The sequence below is a fragment of the Ahaetulla prasina genome, chromosome 3, assembly GCF_028640845.1.
Source record: "Ahaetulla prasina isolate Xishuangbanna chromosome 3, ASM2864084v1, whole genome shotgun sequence".
Lineage (NCBI taxonomy): Eukaryota > Metazoa > Chordata > Lepidosauria > Squamata > Colubridae > Ahaetulla > Ahaetulla prasina.
Genome location: NC_080541.1, coordinates 169281673 through 169301489, shown reverse-complemented (window position 1 = coordinate 169301489; position 19817 = coordinate 169281673). Strand labels below are relative to the sequence as shown.

The window sequence follows — 19817 nt, the reverse complement described above, 5'->3', positions numbered from 1 at the left end:
TGAAAGAAGTGAATGAACAAAAGGAAGTTAAACCTAACACTACACAACAGACAAATGAATGTAGAACATCAAAAGCGATGGTCTGTCTGTGTGACTGTGAAGGAGAGAGGATGAAAAATATAGTGACAAAAGTAATAATGTTGGATTTGCTGGGAAGAGATGAGAGCTTGCACTCTGCTATTGGGCACTGATGTTTACAGTATTGTGGGTATCCCACCGGTGTGTGGAGCAAACCTAGCACCTACAAAATACAGATCTGAGTGAATTATAGGATGTGGGATTTATAGTAATTTACTCTTTTCAAGTAAATCAGAATAAATTTTGTTAATCATTTAAATTGTTCTCTTTGGATCTTTTTCCAGATACTGGACATGGCTGCCAATCATCTGACTTTGATTCCATCTGGTTTACCAGAAACTCTAGAACATCTGTATCTCCAGAGCAACAAGATCAGCACTGTGCCAGAAGATGCCTTTGATTCCACCCCCAATATCAAGGGAATTTATCTCAGGTGTATAGCCACGAAAAAGAGTCTCACAAAAAATATTAATGGTTTCACAAATGTAAAAAATAGCTTTTCCTTTATGTATGTCTCTACGCTGTACTTCAAGCATGTTTCATTATGTGCACTAATTGTTTATGGACAAGAAACTGTCCATTCGTTGTGCTTATAAATGCTTGTCAGATACAGAATAGGTAGTCCTCAACTTACAACAGTTCATTTAGTGACCATTTGAAGTTACAACTTCACTGAAAAAAAGTGACTTATGACTGTTTTTCATAGCATTGTGAAAAATTCCTGTGGTACCATGATCAAAATTCAGATGCTTGGCAACTGACTCATATTTATGACAGTTGCAGTGTTCTGGGATCATATGGTCACCTTTTGCAACTTTCTGACAAACAAAACCAAAGGGGAAGTCAGATTTATTTAACAACTCTGTTAAGAAAGATCATAAAATGGGACAAAATTCACTTCACAAATGTTCATTTAGCAACTGACATTTTGGGCTCAATTGTGATCATAAGCTGAGAACTATCTGTATCTAGATCAGTGGTAGTCAACCTGGTCCCTACCGCCCACTAGTGGGCATTCCAGCTTTCATGGTGGACAGTAGGGGTTTTGTCCGATACTGAAGCACTTTCCTTTTTTTTTAATTTAATTGACTTTTTAAAAAAATTCATAGCATTATTTAAAAACATTTTCATTAGGTTTTCATAAAATTCCCCGTGAAAATTTAAATTTCTGAAAATATACTATTTGTATCACCCGCGCATAAGTTTAGTTCATGTTACGTAAGTGAAACTAAATGGCGCTATAGTGTGACTGCAAACAAAAGAGCCTCGTCCCAGAATAGCTCGCGCATCTCCCCCCACACCACCCAGCTGTAACAGACAAGCAGAGCTGGTAGCCGGCGTCCCCCACCCCAAACCCAATCCACGATGTGCGAGAGGCATGCGCAGACAATGATACACGGCTCATTACTGTGGAACCGGTGGGCGGTTAGAAAATTTTACTACTAACAGAGATACAAAAGTGGGCGGTAGGTATAAAAAAGGTTGACTACCCCGATCTAGATTTTGTTTATGCACATAGAAAACTCCTGAAATTGTAAGACATCAGTTGTAAGAATGAAGAGAGGTAGAATGGGTGGAGATGAAACCCAAAAACTGATGTGGGAGCAGAAAAGGGAGAGAAACAGACTAACCTCATTTCTCTTTACTAAAAGCCGTTTTGTGCTATCCTCCTCTTAGTATAGAGTTTATAGGACAACTATAACTATAGGAAGGACATTGTAATAAAGTATTGGGAAGTAATTCTATTCATTTTCTTTCCTTTAAATTTCAAGGTTTAACAAAATTGCATTCAGTGCTGTGAAAGAGAGCACCTTCCAAAGACTGAAGCATCTGCAAGTGCTGGACATTGAAGGAAATTTTGAATTCAGTGACCCCTTGAAAAATGAGGATCACTCAGAGGAGGAAATGGAGGAGGAGGACTAATGGGAAGTGGCGTTTACCTGAAAACAAATCTTTGCTGACCCAAGCGTATCACATAGCAGAAGATTAAGTTAAATGCTTTTCTAAGGACACACATAAATTATCTCATTTACTCAACCCACGCATCTGTGACAAAAACAAAGCTCTTTATGGCCTCATCCCATGAATGGCTAAGTTAGCAAACAAACGTATAGTTCACAAGTCTGCATCATTATAATTGGTAACACCACAGATGAACAAGGGATAAGGATAGTATATCTGCATTGGCCAGCAGTATCACATCCATTATGGCTTTAAAGTACCTCATACCATAGGCCCCTGATGGTGAACCATCATGCCATAGGTGGCATGCAGAGCCCTCTCTGCTGGCACGTGCACCATCGCCCCAGGTCAGATCTCGGTGGCGTTTCTTTCGTGAGCTTCTGTTTTCCTGCAAACGATGAAACAGAAGCTCACGAATGAAAAAAGATCTTACCTCTTGCCACGCTGACAGTGTTGGGATGCCCTGCCTCCTGGTGGCCAGCTGGTCTTCGGGTCTCTGCTGCAAATGCGTGCATGTCCATGATGTGTGCGCATGCATGTGCATGTCCGCACATGTCTGCACATGTCCACGCATGTCCATGTGCACACACACAGTCCTTTCAGTTTGGGCACTCGGTGTCTAAAAGGTTTGCCATCACTGTCATAGGCTGATTCCACACTGATAGGTTCTGGATCTTGTGGCTCAGATATATCATATTTACTTGACAGGAAGACAAAGTGTGTGTTTTTTTTCCCATCTGAATAATTACCTGTATATTGGAATGGAGGATGTCTTAGCATGGATGTTCTCCTGTAAAAGCAGCAAACAATGAAATGAAATTGGTGATAACAGAGAATTAATCTCACTGCACCCTCTCATCAGTCCTGCACAATATAGGTATAAATTCTCCTCCATTCTTATAGGAAAAATAATTTCTCATTCCTCTGAAAAATCTGGTGACATCACCATCTCATTGTGGCCTCCCAGGATGAAAAATGCTATCCCTGTTTAGAAAGTCTCTAGAACATTTTTAAAGAATCGTATCAATGACCGAACTTCAGAAGAGACAACCAGTGGACCTCCCTATACTGCTAAATTAAAATACTGTATGACTTACCATCTGCCACCTTCGTTAAGGCAATAGAAATTGCAATTCATTGTCATCCGGAGAGCCACATTGATCATTGCTTTAGCTGTAAAATAGTTAAATATATGAGTTACTTTGGCTATCTGCATTTCAAAGTATTATTCACTCTGAGTCACTGAGTAGATCTGGCTTTATAAAATTTAAACAAATTACTAGCATGGTCAACTTTCAAGTGTCTGACTCCTATCTGCAACTTGAAACTCTTGTTTTGCAGATTGTATTTTGAATGGTAGCCACTGATAGTATGGATTGTGATAAAAGTGAAATAAACTATTTCCTCCCTACAGATTTATAGCATTGCTGGAGCAACAAATCATTAATAAAATGCTCTAAGTCACCAGTGAGCAAATGGCCAAATAAATTCTAGGGTAGGATAAATGGCAATGATTACATAAATAACATTTTGATTTCATATTCATCGGGAACTAATTCAGCAAAATGGAATGTCTCTTTGGACAGTCTATCTGTCTCAGTCTGATTCGTCTTGATGGTCCATAAAGATACAAAGCACTTAAGAGGAAATGCAACAAATCTTATGAAAGTATTCAGTCTTTCTAATCCTTTGCCAAGCTCAGCCAAGACAGTTTGCTAATATCAGAGCAGTGGGTGACCCTCCTCTAGTCTTATTACTTGTACTACTTTTTTTTTGGAAGTGTTTCTTGGATCATTGTGATGTTGTGAGAATTTACAAAAGCTGGCTTTTGTTTACTTAAAAAAAACCCCACCTCTCCCCATTTTTACTTGTTAATAAAAGGTAGACTCTGTAGAGTTAAAGGCCCAATCCAAGGTTACTGAGTCAATGCATGTCCTCAAACAGGTATACTCATCCATGTAAGACGGTAAGTCTCAACCCTTAAGTGGCACCATGGTCAACACAGCCACTTGCTCAGTATGTATATATTTGGATTTTTAAAAAAGAAATTCTATTATGGCTGGATCCCATTTTTTTTAATTTATCCCCATTCCCAAAGCCAGAAATATAACTCTACCTGAAGACTTAAAATACCAACTTATTCTGTTTGTGAAAATTAAAGTATATGTTTGCCTTGGAGTGATTTGTCAAATTTATTTTGTATCTGTGTGTGTGAGGTTCTTTGCTAAGGACATATGAATCTGAAATTCATCAAGTATTAGATTTGACTTGATGTACTAAATTTGAACAATATTTGTATGAGATTTTGGGCCTGACGTGGCTATTAATCACTGTTTTTCTAGAAGCTTGGCCTCATATTCAAGAATTTGCTGACAGAAGTTTAGACAGTGCTAGATATATTGTTTTATTGCAAGCAAAGAATCCATATATGTGCAGAGAAATCACTTGCTGCAAACCCAACTTTTGACTTGTTTCCAATTGTTTCCTGTTAGTTGATTATTAATTGCTTTTCCCTCAACCATGAGATAATGGAACTGACCAATGTAATACAAAGGCTTTCTCTGCTCTGAATCTTTATCTTGCCATCTTCAGCCCTTACAAATCCCATTAGTCAAAAATATGCATTCAACTTTCTCTGCAGGTAATAAAATTGTATGAAAACTTCCATAATTTCTTCTAGTTTTTGAGTTATGGTGGGCCTATCATAGTTTTAAAGAGAGATGAGAAAAGGTGTATATGTGGATTGACAGAAATGATTTACTTTCCAAAGCCTATTTTTTCTAGGTAAATAGACATTGCAAACACAAAACTCTAATTCGGTTTACCATAGAAAAAAGTCAGATATGTCTATATAACACAAGTCATAATACCTTATTATAAACACAATTGCATTTCTGAATTCCTTTTCCTTGGAAATACAAAATGTCAGGAAGAAGATCACTTTGTGCTTTGTATTATTCATAGAAAATATTAGGATTTTTAAACGTTAGTTCATGTTGCAAAATACTAGCAGTTAGAGTGGCTACTTACTCTTATCCACAAAGAAAAAGAAAGGTAATGTGTTAATTAGGAAGGCCCAGCTTTTTCTAAATTTTCATATACTAATGCAAGATTGTGGCACCAACAGCTCCAGAGTGGCTTGTTATTTCATAATCCTGCTTTCTGCACTCACAGTATCATCCTTAATACTATAGTGACCAGACGTCCCGCTTTTGGCAGGACAGTCCCGTTTTTTTAAAATTTGTCCCGCGTCCTGGGGCGTTATGAAAAAGTCCCGATTGAGACTTCCTGCGGAGGCGCCAAAGAGGTGAGGGTGCATTTTGCGGCATCCGTTCATTTTAGGCAGAGCCGAATCTCCCCCCACCCAGGAGAGCGAGAGCGAGCGAGGGTCCTTGGCTGACCAGGAGGCAGAGTTTTCATGTGGTCAATTTGGGCTCCACTTTGCCTCTTCCGACGCTGCCTTGGCAAACCTGGGGCAGGCAGGGAGGCAGAGGAGCCCCCAAGACAGGAGATTCCTTCCAAGGGAGCGGCGAGGAGTTGGAAGAAAGGAGGGGAAGGGCAGGCAGGATGCGTGTGAAGTCCCCGTCCCTGCCAGGGCAGGTGGGGAGCACGTCAGGACTGTTTCTCCGGCCGCCCCCCATTCCAGCCACTCCAGCTGAACCCTCCGGAAGGCTCGCCCGGAGGCCGGCTCTGCAAAGCCAACTCTGCCCAGGGAAAAGGCACGTTCCTCGAGGAAGCAACCTGGAGCCAAGGGAAGAGGGATGGAGGGATGGAGGGAGGAGGGCAACCTGGAGAGTCCCCCTCTTGCAAGAGGAAGGAGCCGGCAGAAGGGAGGCAGCGTCTCACTCTGAGCAAATGGAGAGAGAGATCTTTTTTTTGGGAGGGGAGGGTTGAGGGTGGCCACGCTTGTCTTACGCCGCCTTTGATCACTGTGCTGTAGAAGGGAAGGGAGGCAAAGCCGCAAAAAGTTTATTAGACTGCAACAACGTCAGCACGTTCTTGGGTTTTGTTTTGTTTTTTGGTCGTCGTCAACTTGTGGAACAAGGAAGGACTTTGCATTTGGCGGGGCGGGGTGGGGCGGGGAGAACTGGGCGCTGCTGTAAAGGGACCATCAAGCATAGTTAGGCAGTTCAGATTTAAGGAGAAGTTTCGAGAGAGAGATACCTGTAGGCAGGGCCAACTCTTGGGATCACATACATATACATGTATTTAGCTTTAAGGCTACCAGAAGATGGATGATGGATGGATGGATGGGTGGGTGGGTGGGTGGGTGGAAGGAAGGATTGGTAGACAGACTGACAGACTGACTGACAGACAGATACTGACAGATGATAAGATTGACAGATGACAAATTTGACAGATTAGAGAGAGAGAGAGAGACCGACAGACAGACAGAAGATGGATGGATGGATGGATAGATAGATGATAGAAAGATAGATACAGACAAAGAAGATGGATGGATAGATGACAGAAAGAGAGATAGATAGATGATTGTTAGGCAGACATATGATAGATAGATAGATAGATAGATAGATAGATAGATAGATAGATAGATAGATAATAGAAAGATAGAAAGATAGATAGATGGATAGATGATAGATGATATATAGGGGGAGTCCGCGGACCTTATGGGCATTACGGAGACCTGGTTGGGTCCAGAGTGGGGGGGTTCCCCTTGTTGAGCTGTGCCCTCCGGGTTTCCGAGCATTTCATCAACCGAGGGCCCAAGGTAGGGGTGGGGGGGGTGGCGGTTGTCATTAAGGAAGATCTAGAGCCGAGGGAGGCCACTGTTCCTCAGATTGCCGGCTGTGAATCCCTCTATGTGAGGTGGGGCCATAGGAATCAGTTGGGTTTGTTGATCGCGTACCTGGCTCCTTGGTACATGACCACAGCCCTGCCCGAGCTGTTGGAGGTACTTGCCAGTGTGGCGGTTAAGACCCCCAGACTTATAGTCATGGGGGATTTCAACCTGCCATCGACTGGCTTGTCATCGACTGCAGCTCGGGAGTTCCAGGCTTCCATGACGGCCTTGGACCTGATTCGAGTAAATGATGGCCCTACGCACATGGGAGGAGGCACGCTGGATCTAATTTATATCTCTGGACAGTGGCTAAATGATCTGGAATTAGATGACTTAGTAACAGAACCGATGTCATGGTCAGATCATTTTCTCCTTCGCCTGGACTTCCGAACCGCCACCCACCATCGCAGGGAGATGGAACCTATACGTTGGTTCCATCCCAGGCGCCTGATGGACCCTGAGAGGTTCCTGACAGAACTTGGGCCATTCCCTGAGGATCTGGCCCACGGCTCGGCTGAGGAACTAGTTGTGGCCTGGGAACAGGCCACGGCTGGGGCCTTGGACCGTGTCGTGCCTTTGCGGCCTCTAACCCGGCGCAGATCTCGTCCGGCCCCTTGGTTCTCCGAGGGGCTGAGGGAGATGAAATGCCGGAGAAGACGCCTAGAGAGTACTTGGAGGTCCAGTCGTTCTGAAGCTGATCGGACACTAGTTCCGAAGCTGATTGCCACTAGTTCTAGGACCTACCTAGTGGCAATGAGGGAGGCGAGGCGTTCCTACGCTTCCACCCTCATTGCATTGGCAGATAACCGCCCGGCCGCCCTGTTTCGGGTGACCCGCTCTCTCCTTCATCAGGAGGTGCGGGATGACCCTTTGCAGGGACGTGCCGAGGAGTTTAGTGGTTATCTATACAATAAAATTGCTCAGCTCCGGGATGGTCTGGACCGAAATTGGGATGATCCAAGCGAGAGGGAGGAGGCACGTCTTGTTGAGTCTGTTTGGGATGAGTTTGATCTTGTGACTCCCGAGGATGTGGACAGGTTGTTGGGGAGGCTCCACACCACCACATGTTTACTGGACCCATGTCCTTCCTGGTTGGTGCTGGCCACTCAGGAGGTGACACGAGGCTGGCTCTAGGGGATTATCAACGCTTCTTTGTTGGAAGGGGTTTTCCCTGCCGCCTTGAAAGAGGCGGTGGTGAGACCCCTCCTCAAGAAGCCCTCCCTGGACCCAGCTATTTTGGGTAATTATCGTCCGGTCTCCAACCTTCGCTTTGTTGCGAAGGTTGTAGAGAGTGCTGTGGTGCGGCAGCTACCCCAATACCTGGATGAAGCTGTCTATCTAGACCCGGATACAGCACGGAGACAGCTTTGGTCGTGTTGGTGGATGATCTCTGGAGGGCCAGGGACAGGGGTTATTCCTCTGCCCTGGTCCTATTAGACCTCTCAGCGGCTTTTGATACCATCGACCATGGTATCTTGCTGCGCCGGTTGGGGGGATTGAGAGTGGGAGGCACTGTTTATCGGTGGTTCTCCTCCTATCTCCCTATCGGTCGCAGACGGTGTTGACAGGGAGGCAGAGGTCGGCCGCGAGGTGTCTCACTTATGGGGTGCCACAGGGGTCAATTCTCTCGCCCCTTCTGTTCAACATTTATATGAAGCCGTTGGGTGAGATCATCAGTGGCTTTGGGGTGAGATACCAGCTGTACGCTGATGATACTCAGCTGTACTTTTCCACCCCAGGCCACCCCAACGAAGCTGTTGAAGTGCTGTCCCGGTGTTTGGAAGCCGTACGGGTCTGGATGGGGAGGAACAGGCTCAAGCTTAATCCCTCCAAGACGGAGTGGCTGTGGATGCTGGCACCCCGATTCAGTCAGCTGCAGCCGCAGCTGACTGTTGGAGGCGAGTTATTGGCCCCAAAGGATAGGGTGCGCAACTTGGGTGTTCTCCTGGATGAACGGCTGTCGTTTGAAGATCATTTGACGGCCGTCTCCAGGAGGGCCTTCCACCAGGTTCGCCTGGTTCGGCAGTTGCGCCCCTTCCTTGATCGGGATGCCTTGTGCACAGTCACTCATGCTCTTGTTACCTCCCACTTGGATTATTGTAATGCTCTCTACATGGAGCTCCCTTTGAGGTGCACCCGGAGGCTTCAGTTAGTCCAGAATGCAGCTGCGCGGGTGATAGAGGGAGCTTCATGTAGCTCCCGTGTAACACCACTCCTGCGCAGACTGCACTGGCTACCTGTGGTCTTTCGGGTGCACTTTAAGGTTTTGGTTACTACCTTTAAAGCGCTCCATGGCTTAGGGCCTGGGTACTTACGGGACCGCCTGCTGTTACCTCATGCCTCCCACCGACCCGTACGCTCACACAGAGAGGGACTTCTCAGGGTGCCGTCCGCCAAGCAATGTCGCCTGGCAGCCCCCAGGGAAAGATCCTTCTCTGTGGGGGCTCCTACCCTCTGGAACGAACTTCCCCCGGGTTTACGCCAAATACCTGACCTTCGGACCTTCCGCCGTGAATTGAAAACACATTTATTTATATGCGCAAGGCTGGCTTAAATTTTATTGGTTTTAAATTTTTATTATTAATTTTTAATGGGTTTTTAGTTTTATATGTTTTAAAGTTTTTAGGCCAATTATGTAATAAGTTTTTTAATTCGTATTTTAATTGTATATTGCACTGTTTGTTTTACCTTTGGCTGTACACCACCCTGAGTCCTTCGGGAGAAGGGCGGTATAAAAATCGAATAAATAATAATAATAATAATAATAGAAAGATAGATAGAAAGATAGATGATAGATAGATGGATAGATTGATCGATAGATAGATAGATAATAGAAAGAGAAAGATAGAAAGATAGATAGATGATAGATAATAGATAGAAAGATAGATAGAAAGATAGATGATAGATAGATAGATAGATAGATAGATAGATAGATAGATAGATAGATAGATGATTCATAGACAGACATTAGATAGATAGATAGATAGACAGACAGACAGACAGACACACACACACAGACACAGACAGATAGAAGATGGATGGATACAAATAGAGGCGAGGAGAGGCCAGGCACCCTAACCTTTGATGTGAGTGACATCAAGTTGGCCACACCCACCCAGTCACATGACCACCAAGCCACACCCACCAAACAAGCCACACCCACAGAACCGGTAGTAAAAAATTTAGAACCCCCCTGCCCCCTCCCGGTCAATGGTGTCCCACTTTACCAATGTTAAAATCTGGTCACTATATTAATACAGTTCTTTAAAATCGGTGGGGCGGGGTGGGGGGAAACTTGGTCTAAAATCTTAGGTTATTATGAAGGGAAAGATGTTAAGGTCCTTCTCTTCCCTGGCACTACCTGGTCATTCTATCAGCCATGCTTTGCTAGTCCTATTAGATTGCTCTTTCTTACCTGCTGACTAACTGGAGCTATCTAAAAGTAGTTCTCTGGCTACATCTGGAAATCCAGTTTTATTTATATATCAGACTTCTTAACCACCTATCTCTCTCATAGAGGGAAAGTTCCTGCTGCAAAACACCAGCAATCACTCATAACATTATGTGAAGTTTCTGCACATACTTCCATAGTGGTTTTTTTTAAATAGCTTTTTATTAAGTTCCTCTCATTTGTAAACAGCTTTTAACTATGCACTCCCCTTATTAGGGGAATAGCTCTGCTTTTGCTGAGGCCTAGCAAAGAACTTGGCAGAAGCTGAGCAGTTGCAATCCAGTTTCTAACTGTAGATCAGTAGGGAAAACACCTGATAAATATCTATGCCAACCAAACTTGCCAAGAAATCTTAAGATCATGATAGCCATTTACATCCTGTTCGCATTCTCCAAACAATTGCATTATTGCGCAATATAAATCCAGCTGTAATTCCACCAAGGACAGGAACTGGGGTGAGAAGGTTTTAGACAGATTTTACAAAAGTAAGAACTTCTGTTATGGGAAAATTACATCTTTTAATTATTTACCATACATTGCAATAATTCGTGGGGATAGTTTGATATTTTCCAGCCCAAAGTTTCCTCTTGAAATCTGGGGTGATTTGTAAAATAATGCTGCCAAACCAGTATTTTTCAGGGACCTGTTTTATATCTAATGAGTAATTTAAAAGTTGCAATTCCCTTTGTCACAGATTTATATCTCCAACGGAGCATGCATCATATATTAAAATTACATCCATTAGTAAGATTTCAGTCATGTATTTCTTAGAAACTTAAATATATGGGGACAAAGAAATCCAATTGCAAACAATCTTACAATTGAATAAAATAATTTGTCTCTATTTGGTTAGCTTTATCCAAATCAAAACATTATCTAAAATAACCAGACATTTGCGTCAATCTTCCTTCTCCTCCACTAGGACTACATACTGTGAAACAACCAGTGGTGGGTTTCAAATTTTTTTACTACCGGTTCTGTGGGTGTGGCTTGGTGGGTGTGACATGGCTTGGTGGGCATGGCTTGGTGGGCATGGCAAGGGAAAGATACTGTAAAATCTCCATTCCCACCCCACTCCAGGGGAAGGTTACTGCAAAAATCCCCATTTTCTCCCAATCAGCTTGGCTTATACACTGTAAGCCGCCCTGAGTCTTCGGAGAAGGGCGGGATATAAATGTAAACAAAAAAAAAATCAGCTTGGACTTGGGAGGCAGAGAATAGATGAGGGTGGGGTCAGAATTTTTACTACCGGTTCTCCAAATTACTCAAAATTTCCGTACCGGTTCTTCAGAACTGGTCAGAACCTGCTGAAACCCACCTCTGGAAACAACCTAAAGGTTATCAACACCTGAAATTGGATACTTTAGATGTAAAATGCATAATTTAGTATTGCTATATTTGTTGTTATTGGGAGTTCAGTGGTGATATTCTTACACTGCCTCCTATATAAAACTAGGAATGGCATATATAATACCACTCTACTATGATTAGTAAAAAAATTCTATATTTTATAAACGAATTAAAAGAACTCTAGGAATATGGTTTTTGTCCTCATATCTTGGGAGGGGAAAAATCAGATGGAGAACTTGTACCTTCCCCTATTTTTCTTGATTTTGTAAAAGTTCACATCAGAGATGGGTTTCAGCAGGTTCTGACCAGTTCTGGAGAACCAGTAGCAGAAATTTTGAGTAGTTTGGAGAACCAGTAGTAAAAATTCTGACTGCCTCCACCCCCATCTATTCTTTGCCTCTTGAGTCCCAGCTGATTGGGAGGAAATGGGGATTTTGCAGTAACTTTCCACTGCAGTGGGAAGGGAATGGAGATTTTACACAATCCTTCCCCTGCCACACCCACCAAGCCACACCCACCAAGCCACACCCACAGAACCGGTAGTAAAAAATTTTTGAAACCCACCACTGGTTCATATGTCCCAATAAAAATGTTCTATTTTTCCCCCTCAGCCATTATGAATACTATGATTTTATAAGAAAAAATATTCATTTATTTCGCATAGTCTAACTGATCACCCTGCTGTAAAATCTCCAAAGGAATATATTTAGTTATTAGGAAATGCATTCATATATGGAAATGTGCTAATTATGCAACATATCAGTTCAGCCACACAGAATTTTGGTGAAGCTTTTTATGCACAAATTATAGTCTGGACGTTATGCCAGTAAACAGATGGGTGGGAAATGTTGGTTATTTGAATATTCACTTAATTTTCAATTGCTCAGTAAAAAATATAGTGGTTTTTATAACATTATTGTTCAGTATTGCAGGTCAACTTTTTTTTTTTATTCAAAAAGTTTTACAGAAAATTTTTTCCCTCCCTTTCCGCCCACCTCCCCTCCCCCCTCCCTTCACAGCCCCCCTCCCCCCCCGACTTCCCGGAACGAGCACAAGGTATAGTTAAAAATAAAACAAACATATGCTAAAAAATTTTCGTCCCAACTTAATTATACCCCTACAATCATCAATTCCTAACTTCCCCCGAAAACAATCAAGAATAATACATCATAATCATTCAAAGACAGTCTGATAACTCTTAGTCTGCAGGTCAACTTTTTAAAATAAGAACATTTCAAAAGTTATTTACAAATTGCAATGATAGAATTTTAATAATTCATTCTAGATTCAAAGTGTTCCCCCAGAGGAAGCAGAATATGTATCTTCTATAGCAAAGCTGGCTGGGAATTCTGGGAGTTGAAGTCCGTCAGGCTTAAAGTTGCCAAGGTTGGAGACCCCTGCTCTATATGAAATGAAAGATAATAGCCAGCTATACTTGGTAAGAAGTTGTGCTGATAAGATAAAATATTTTTCCAAGCTTGTGGCTAACAGAAGTATACTTGGTCTTAATTACGAATTAATGCAATCTTTTTCTTGATTTCTGCAATTCTTCACTATCAATTTTACAAAACTGTAACATACAGCAGTCATTTTTATTGACCTAGAACACCTAATGATAATACTTTATTAGGCAAATGTTGTCCCGAGGCTTAATTCAAGCAGTTCATCATAGCATATATTAGTTTGCAATTCCACTGAATATGAAATTATGACAACAAAACAGCTGATGCAGTGCTAATTATAAAGAAATTTAAGAAACATGATGGTTATTATTGCCTGGATCAAGCTACCCACAGGAATGTTTTAATAAAATTGAAGGAGGGAGGGAGAACAGTGGAGGAAGGATGATGATGAAGGTGATGATTTTATTTTTATTTTTATTTATTTATTTAATTTTGTCAAGCATGTATTTTATGACAGATAAAAGTGTAAACATAATTATAAATATATGTAAAGAATATGAAGTCTACAGTAGACAGTCTAAGGTTAAGTTTTGGGGGTTCGGGGGAAAAAACCACAGAGTCAGGTAGTGCATTCCAGGCATTGACAACTCTGTTACTGAAGTCGTATTTTCTGCAGTCTAGTTTGGATCGGTTTACCATGAGTTTGTATCTATTGTGTGCTCTTGTATTGTTTTGGTTGAAGCTGAAGTATTCATTGGCTGGTAGGACATTGTAGCAGATGATTTTATGTACTATGCTTATGTCAGACCAAAGACAGCGACGTTCTAATTTGTCTAAGCCCAAAATTTCGAGTCTGGTGGCATAAGGTATTTTGTTGCGAGCAGAGGAGTGGAGGACTCTTCTTGTGAAATATCTCTGGACTCATTCAATTGTATTAATGTCCGATATGCAGTGTGGGTTCCAGACAGATGAGCTGTATTCAAGAATTGGTCTGGCAAAAGTTTTGTATGCCCTAGTTTTCAGTTCAATATTACCGGAGAAGAAACTACACAAGATTAGGTTAACAACTCTTAATGCTTTTTTTAGCAATGCTGTTACAGTGAGCTCTGGCACTTAGATCATTTGAGATGAGTACTCCAAGGTCTTTGACAGAGTAAGGGTCATCTGTTAGGTCGTATCCGTCCAGCTCGTATTTTGTGTTCTAGTCATAGTATTTAGATGAGAGGTGGTAACTAAACATTTGGGGAACATCATTCCACCGCAATTTGAATGAATCAAACTTCTTTTAGTCCAGTATTCTAATTCAACTTTTGCCAATCCTTTGTTCTTGAAATTTCACAATGTGTGTTAAAAACATATGTCTTAGCCAAAAATCTGGTTAAAAAAAAACCCTAGATCAACTGCTAGAGTAACGTTCAAATGGAAAGATGAAGAAAAATATACTGTTCTCCTAGATGACTGAAAAATTGGAATAGAACATGTTTTCACCTCCAAGTCAATGTTCTCAATTTTAGGAATAAAATCTTTGTACCTATTTTCAAGGGACAAGGAGGAATGTAAGTAGTAGCATAGTGTGAACTCCAAAGTACCGAAGGTAGGATTTACGATATCAGTTAATGGTAATATCTCAAGTTGCTTAGACTTGGAACTTCCTCTACCATTTTTCCCTCTATATTCCCTCCCAACAATTAATCTCAAAAAAATCCCCAAATCCTACAGAAAAAAAAACAATGGGGAGAGGTCACTAACTGTTCTAGTTTTTTAACATAGATACAAGTATATCTTTCCAATGCTTATTGCAATTCAATACACTATTTTTCCAAGAAGTATTGCAAGAATAGAAGATAAGGAGAGACCTGGCCCATAGAATTGCCAAGAGTCCGGCACAATTGAATAGATAACATCAACATTAACAGCACACTATTTTTCATTGGAGGAGAACAATCAGATGTCAGGGGTTAAACCTGGTAGTCAAGCAACTTGACAAATGGGAGAATAAAGGAACAGTTGCTTAATACAATTCCAATCCCCACCTACGTTAATAATAATGTCTCATACGGGGAGTCGAAAAGAGCCTGCAACTTGTGAGGCTGGTTGGTGCCCTGAGAGCCCTCCCTTCACGTTTTAAATTATTTTTAACTAATAAAAATTAGTTTATTAGTTAGGGGTTTAATTATTGCTGCCTCCCTCTAAAACAATAATTTCAAAATTTTAATTTGAATATTTTAATTTTATATATTGTTTTCATATTTTGACATTTTGTTGTGCAGTGCCCAGAGACCTTCTTTGAGGGAGTGGGGCAATTCAGAAATGTAACAAACAAATATATAACATCTGCTTTGCTCTATCCAAGGAAGACTGCATTCTTTGATGCTAATCAGCATTCAAGAATGCCCAAGAACTCCAATGCTTCACTGTCCACACCCTAACTTTGCATGGGGTTAGCAAGACAAAGGGCTGTGTGGAATTCAGGTGGAGGAATATTACTTTCAGTATGTAATTGGGGAATTTAATTCTACTGTTTGGGTTTGCAAAATCCAAGCTTGATGTTACTAAGATTTTTCAGCCATTAAAATACATGAATCTTCAGTCTGCATAGTCCTACTTTCAGAAAACTAATTTTATGTGTAATATTTGACTTCACATGATCGGCAATATGTAGAGGTATTCAATATTTAGCTATTTATTATTGTTGGAATGTAATGGTTCTGATTAGAAAGCGTTTTCTCATATCTAACACCAACCTGCATATGGCACAAATGTAGAAAGTGGTCCTGTATTTGTCAGTTTACCAGATTTTATATCCAACAAAGGAGTTGAGAAATGCAGTCAAAATTAAAATTTTGACGAGAAAATGTCAAGAGCATATAAAATTAAATTTGTGAATATGTTCACATTCAAATGCAGATTTGAATTCTGAATCCCCCAAATATCTATTAAAAGAATGTTATAATTTGTGAGGAGATAATCTTCTCAGAATATAATCTCTACAAAATATAATCCTCCCATATTTTTGCCAAGAAAACTACATGGATGTGTTCATTAATTCACCAGGAGTTAGGTCTATTCGAAGGAGATTTTACCTTTTATGGTAAAATAGAAAGTTGTTAAATAGGTGTGTTTTTTTTAAAAAGGAAAAGTTTAGTGTAATAGTACACAGACAATCTTTTTTTTTCCACAATGACATTTATTAAAAAACACTTTTGCTGGAAGCAATTTTAATATACAAGGTTCATTTAGAATCACTAGAAACTATTTTATGATGCAAAGGATACAAGAAAGAGAGTAAAAGAAAGAGAACAAGCAAATTCCCATTTAAAAATATTTGCAAGAACAATAAACGATCAGTGGAAACAAACATTCAAAACATAAAAGATAGAGCACTGAAGAAGAGAGAGTGAAAGAGGTCACACAAGGACTCGTAAGCTAAAACTTCACAAAAACCCTTCTTCCATGACAGGCACTGAAAAAGAGAATTGTTTCCAGCTGTAGAAGGAGCCAGATTTCCTTGAACAGAGCACAAAATGACAATTTCTTTACAAGTTTGCCTTATGGGAGATATACAGCCCCAGAATCTCCACCCCCCTGGTCATTGCCAACCTAGTGAAGGCCACTGCTGATGATTCCATAGAGCTATATTGCGTCTAGGGTGTCCAAAGGTAAAAGAAAAAAAAATCTGCTTTGGACACTTCTGCCAAAGGAAAGGCATGTTTAAAATATATAAATATATAAGAAACAAGTTAAAAAATTGGCAGATATACTTTGTCCTAAGGGGGAATAAGCCACGGCTGCCAAAATCTAAACTGATTGCATGCTATTTTATTTTCCCTTGCAAACAGCACTGGTGATAAACACCATATTCCTCTATTTTGTTATCCCAATATTTTTGTGTCACGAATGACAATATTTGGACTTTCAGATGAGCTGAGACTTCAACGTTACTCTTTTTTGTGAGAAATTAAAACTTCTAGCCCAAGTATTAAAGCTATAAAAGCACTAATTCCATCTAGCCCATTTCCATCTAATGGGCTGTAAGAAAGGTGCAAATGGAAGCCGTTGCCAAATTAAAAGCACACGACTGTAGAGTTGAAGATTTGAACTGGCTCTGAAGAAAGTCATCCAAGATACCTTACATAGCATGTTTGTATGTGTATGGGGTGGGGGAGGGAGCAAGTGCAATCATTTGCATTTACAGACAGCAATTATAGGAACATTATTAATCTGAATATATCATTACAATGAAATTGTGCCACAATTGCATATGCTAAATTCTAACTTTTGTTTAAGAGAACACTCAGACCACAAGAGATTTGGACCCAAACTATCACTCATAAAAGCTATATAAATTACAGAACACTGTATAGCCTTTTTTAGCACCAGTTATTTTGGTTAGGGATTTTTATAATTAAACCAGGTTTTTTTCCCCAACCGTGGCAATTTTAAGATGTGTGGACTTCAAATCCCAGAATTCGCCAGCCACCATCCCATACCTGTACATCTTAAACTTGCCACAGTTGAAAAACACTAATTTGGTCACTGTGGATTTTACCAAGTTAGAGGTGGAAGAAAAGGAGATGGAAAAGAGAAGGAAGTACTTGGGAGGCTAATATGATAGGGAAAGTTTAGAATGGGGGTTGATACTTTATTTTTAGGGATCTTAAAAATAAAAAAACTCCTTCTCTATCACCTCATTAAACAAAACGTAATATATCTTGGTTCAAAAATATACTATTATAATATGTACATTTTAAACCTTAGAAAATAATATGTAACAAACAGTATTAGTTGCAGTTTATCTCTCCAAATAATACAAAATAAAAATGAAAGGGCTCTGAGAACCTTTAATATACAATGGAATTTCTATACGTGATCATTATATGTTGCTACCATCATAGTCAAAAGGCCATCTAAATTACTATTAGAAAATAGAAATTGACTATTTGAAATTCATGTGGTGGTGGATATAAAGATTACATTGGTCTATTCATTCATTCCTTAAATTTATATAGTGCCACGTCAAGAAACTCTTGGAGCATTCGTAACAGTGGTGGGTTGCCCCCGGTTCGGACTGGTTCTATAGAAGCAGTAGTAAAACCGGCGGGAGGCTCCGCCCACTGACCCAAACATCATCAAAACTCTTCTGCACATGCGCAGAAGCTTCTGCGCATGCGGAGAAGAGCAAGCACACGCATGAGCGAAGGGAGCGCGTGCACAGGGGCATGATGCGAACCAGTAGCAAAGGTAAGTAGAACCCACCCCTGATTCATTACAAGTGTAAAATGCAACACTAAAACTTCCACAGTAACTTAAAATTAAATTTAAGTTACATTAAAATTAGAATTACATAAGAACTCCAGTTCTATCACAATTCATCCCAAGTCTCCCAATTTTAACCAGCTTCTAGATTTTAACTAGCTTCTAGAAGACTTTTATTGATCGAGCCAATCTTGTCTTCAGGAAGGCCATTCTATATAACAGGGGCCATCATAGAGAAACAACACCTCTGGGCCTCAGTTTCCCTCCCCTCCCAAAGTGGTATTGGGGATTAACAGTATTAACAGTTTCTTCTGGAACAGACAGGTCTCACGTGGTTGAAGGAGGCAGTCCCAAAGATACTTAGGTGTCAAACCATATACGGTGTTATAAATTAAAACCAGTACTTTGGACTACAACCAGAAAGCTACAACAGTGTTCACTCAGAACATTGAAGAATGCAGAATGAAGCTGCAAACAAGAACAATTTGTTAACAATTTTAACCAGGTTGCACGTAACACCAAACAGTAGTTCAATGACCTCTCAAGGCCACTGCACTGCTCTCTCCACTTTCATCTTTGCAACTGTAGGGAAAGCAGACTCATTTCCATTTTAAACTAACCACTGCTTATGATCACAGTGTATCCAAATCAGCAGATTAATAACAATACTTTATTTCACATAATTCGGGCTCAGTAAGCAGGACTTTGATCCCATCCACAATTTAGCTTAAATCCATTAATTAGTTAGTAATACATTTTTAAACTAAGAATAGAACATTAATGAATTTCTGGTATATTAATTTTGATTAGAAAAATGGAGACAGGGTGATTTAGTAGAAATCATTTCAATGGATCAGAAGGTTTCTTCTTAAAAACATCACCATATCTGTTTTCCCAAAGTAAACAACATTTGTCCAGTGATTAATTCCTTTCTACTAACCCAACCAACCAATGGAACCCATCTTCCATGAAGCCTTCTGTCTTCACAGGTGTCCACAGCTATCTTATAACCTCAGTTCAGGAATAACAGTCATTTCATGCCTTGCCATTGAAGAAGCAGGCCATGTCCCAACTTCATTTACAGGATATTCTTTTGTTTTCAGATACTTTTAGGATTAACTGTACATTACACATTTGTTTCCAATTCATTGATTTCAATAGTACAATGGTCTTTATTGTTGGATTTCTCTGTGTAACATTCTGACTGATCCTCTTCTTGTTCCATTTGAATAGGTAAGTGATGCAGTGTTGTTTTAACTGCTTTGGGTCCACGCATTTTATTCATGGACTTCAGACAGCCATTCTTCTGAAAAGCAATGATTTTGTGGATACTAACAGGTTTTGTTTCTCCAATCAAAGGCACCTATCAACAGAACAAGGGGTTCATACTATTACTACTCTTCATTATTCTAGAACACTTTTCTATACTTATATTTCATTTTAGCATACAAAATTATAGATTGCATCACATTCATGCTGGAAGCACCAAGGCACTTCTGGGTTGAAAGAATTAGCT

The 19817-nt window shown here is 40.4% G+C and overlaps 2 protein-coding genes across 9 annotated transcripts in view; one reads left to right on the top strand and one right to left on the bottom strand.

Annotated features, from left to right (window-relative positions):
• PODN (podocan) overlaps positions 1–4218 on the top strand; it is a 35406-nt gene extending 31188 nt beyond the window's left edge. The window contains exons 9-10 of the mRNA XM_058177640.1: positions 363–511; positions 1851–4218. Of these exons, the coding sequence (XP_058033623.1) occupies positions 363–511; positions 1851–2001 (300 nt within the window). The 3' untranslated portion in view covers positions 2002–4218. The remainder of the gene's footprint in view (positions 1–362; positions 512–1850) is intronic.
• Positions 4219–16225: 12007 nt separating this feature from the next.
• SLC1A7 (solute carrier family 1 member 7) overlaps positions 16226–19817 on the bottom strand; it is a 62362-nt gene continuing 58770 nt past the window's right edge. For all 8 annotated transcript variants that reach the window (XM_058175150.1, XM_058175148.1, XM_058175147.1 and 5 more), the window contains one exon: positions 16226–19664. In XM_058175150.1, the coding sequence (XP_058031133.1) occupies positions 19428–19664 (237 nt within the window). In that variant the 3' untranslated portion in view covers positions 16226–19427. The remainder of the gene's footprint in view (positions 19665–19817) is intronic.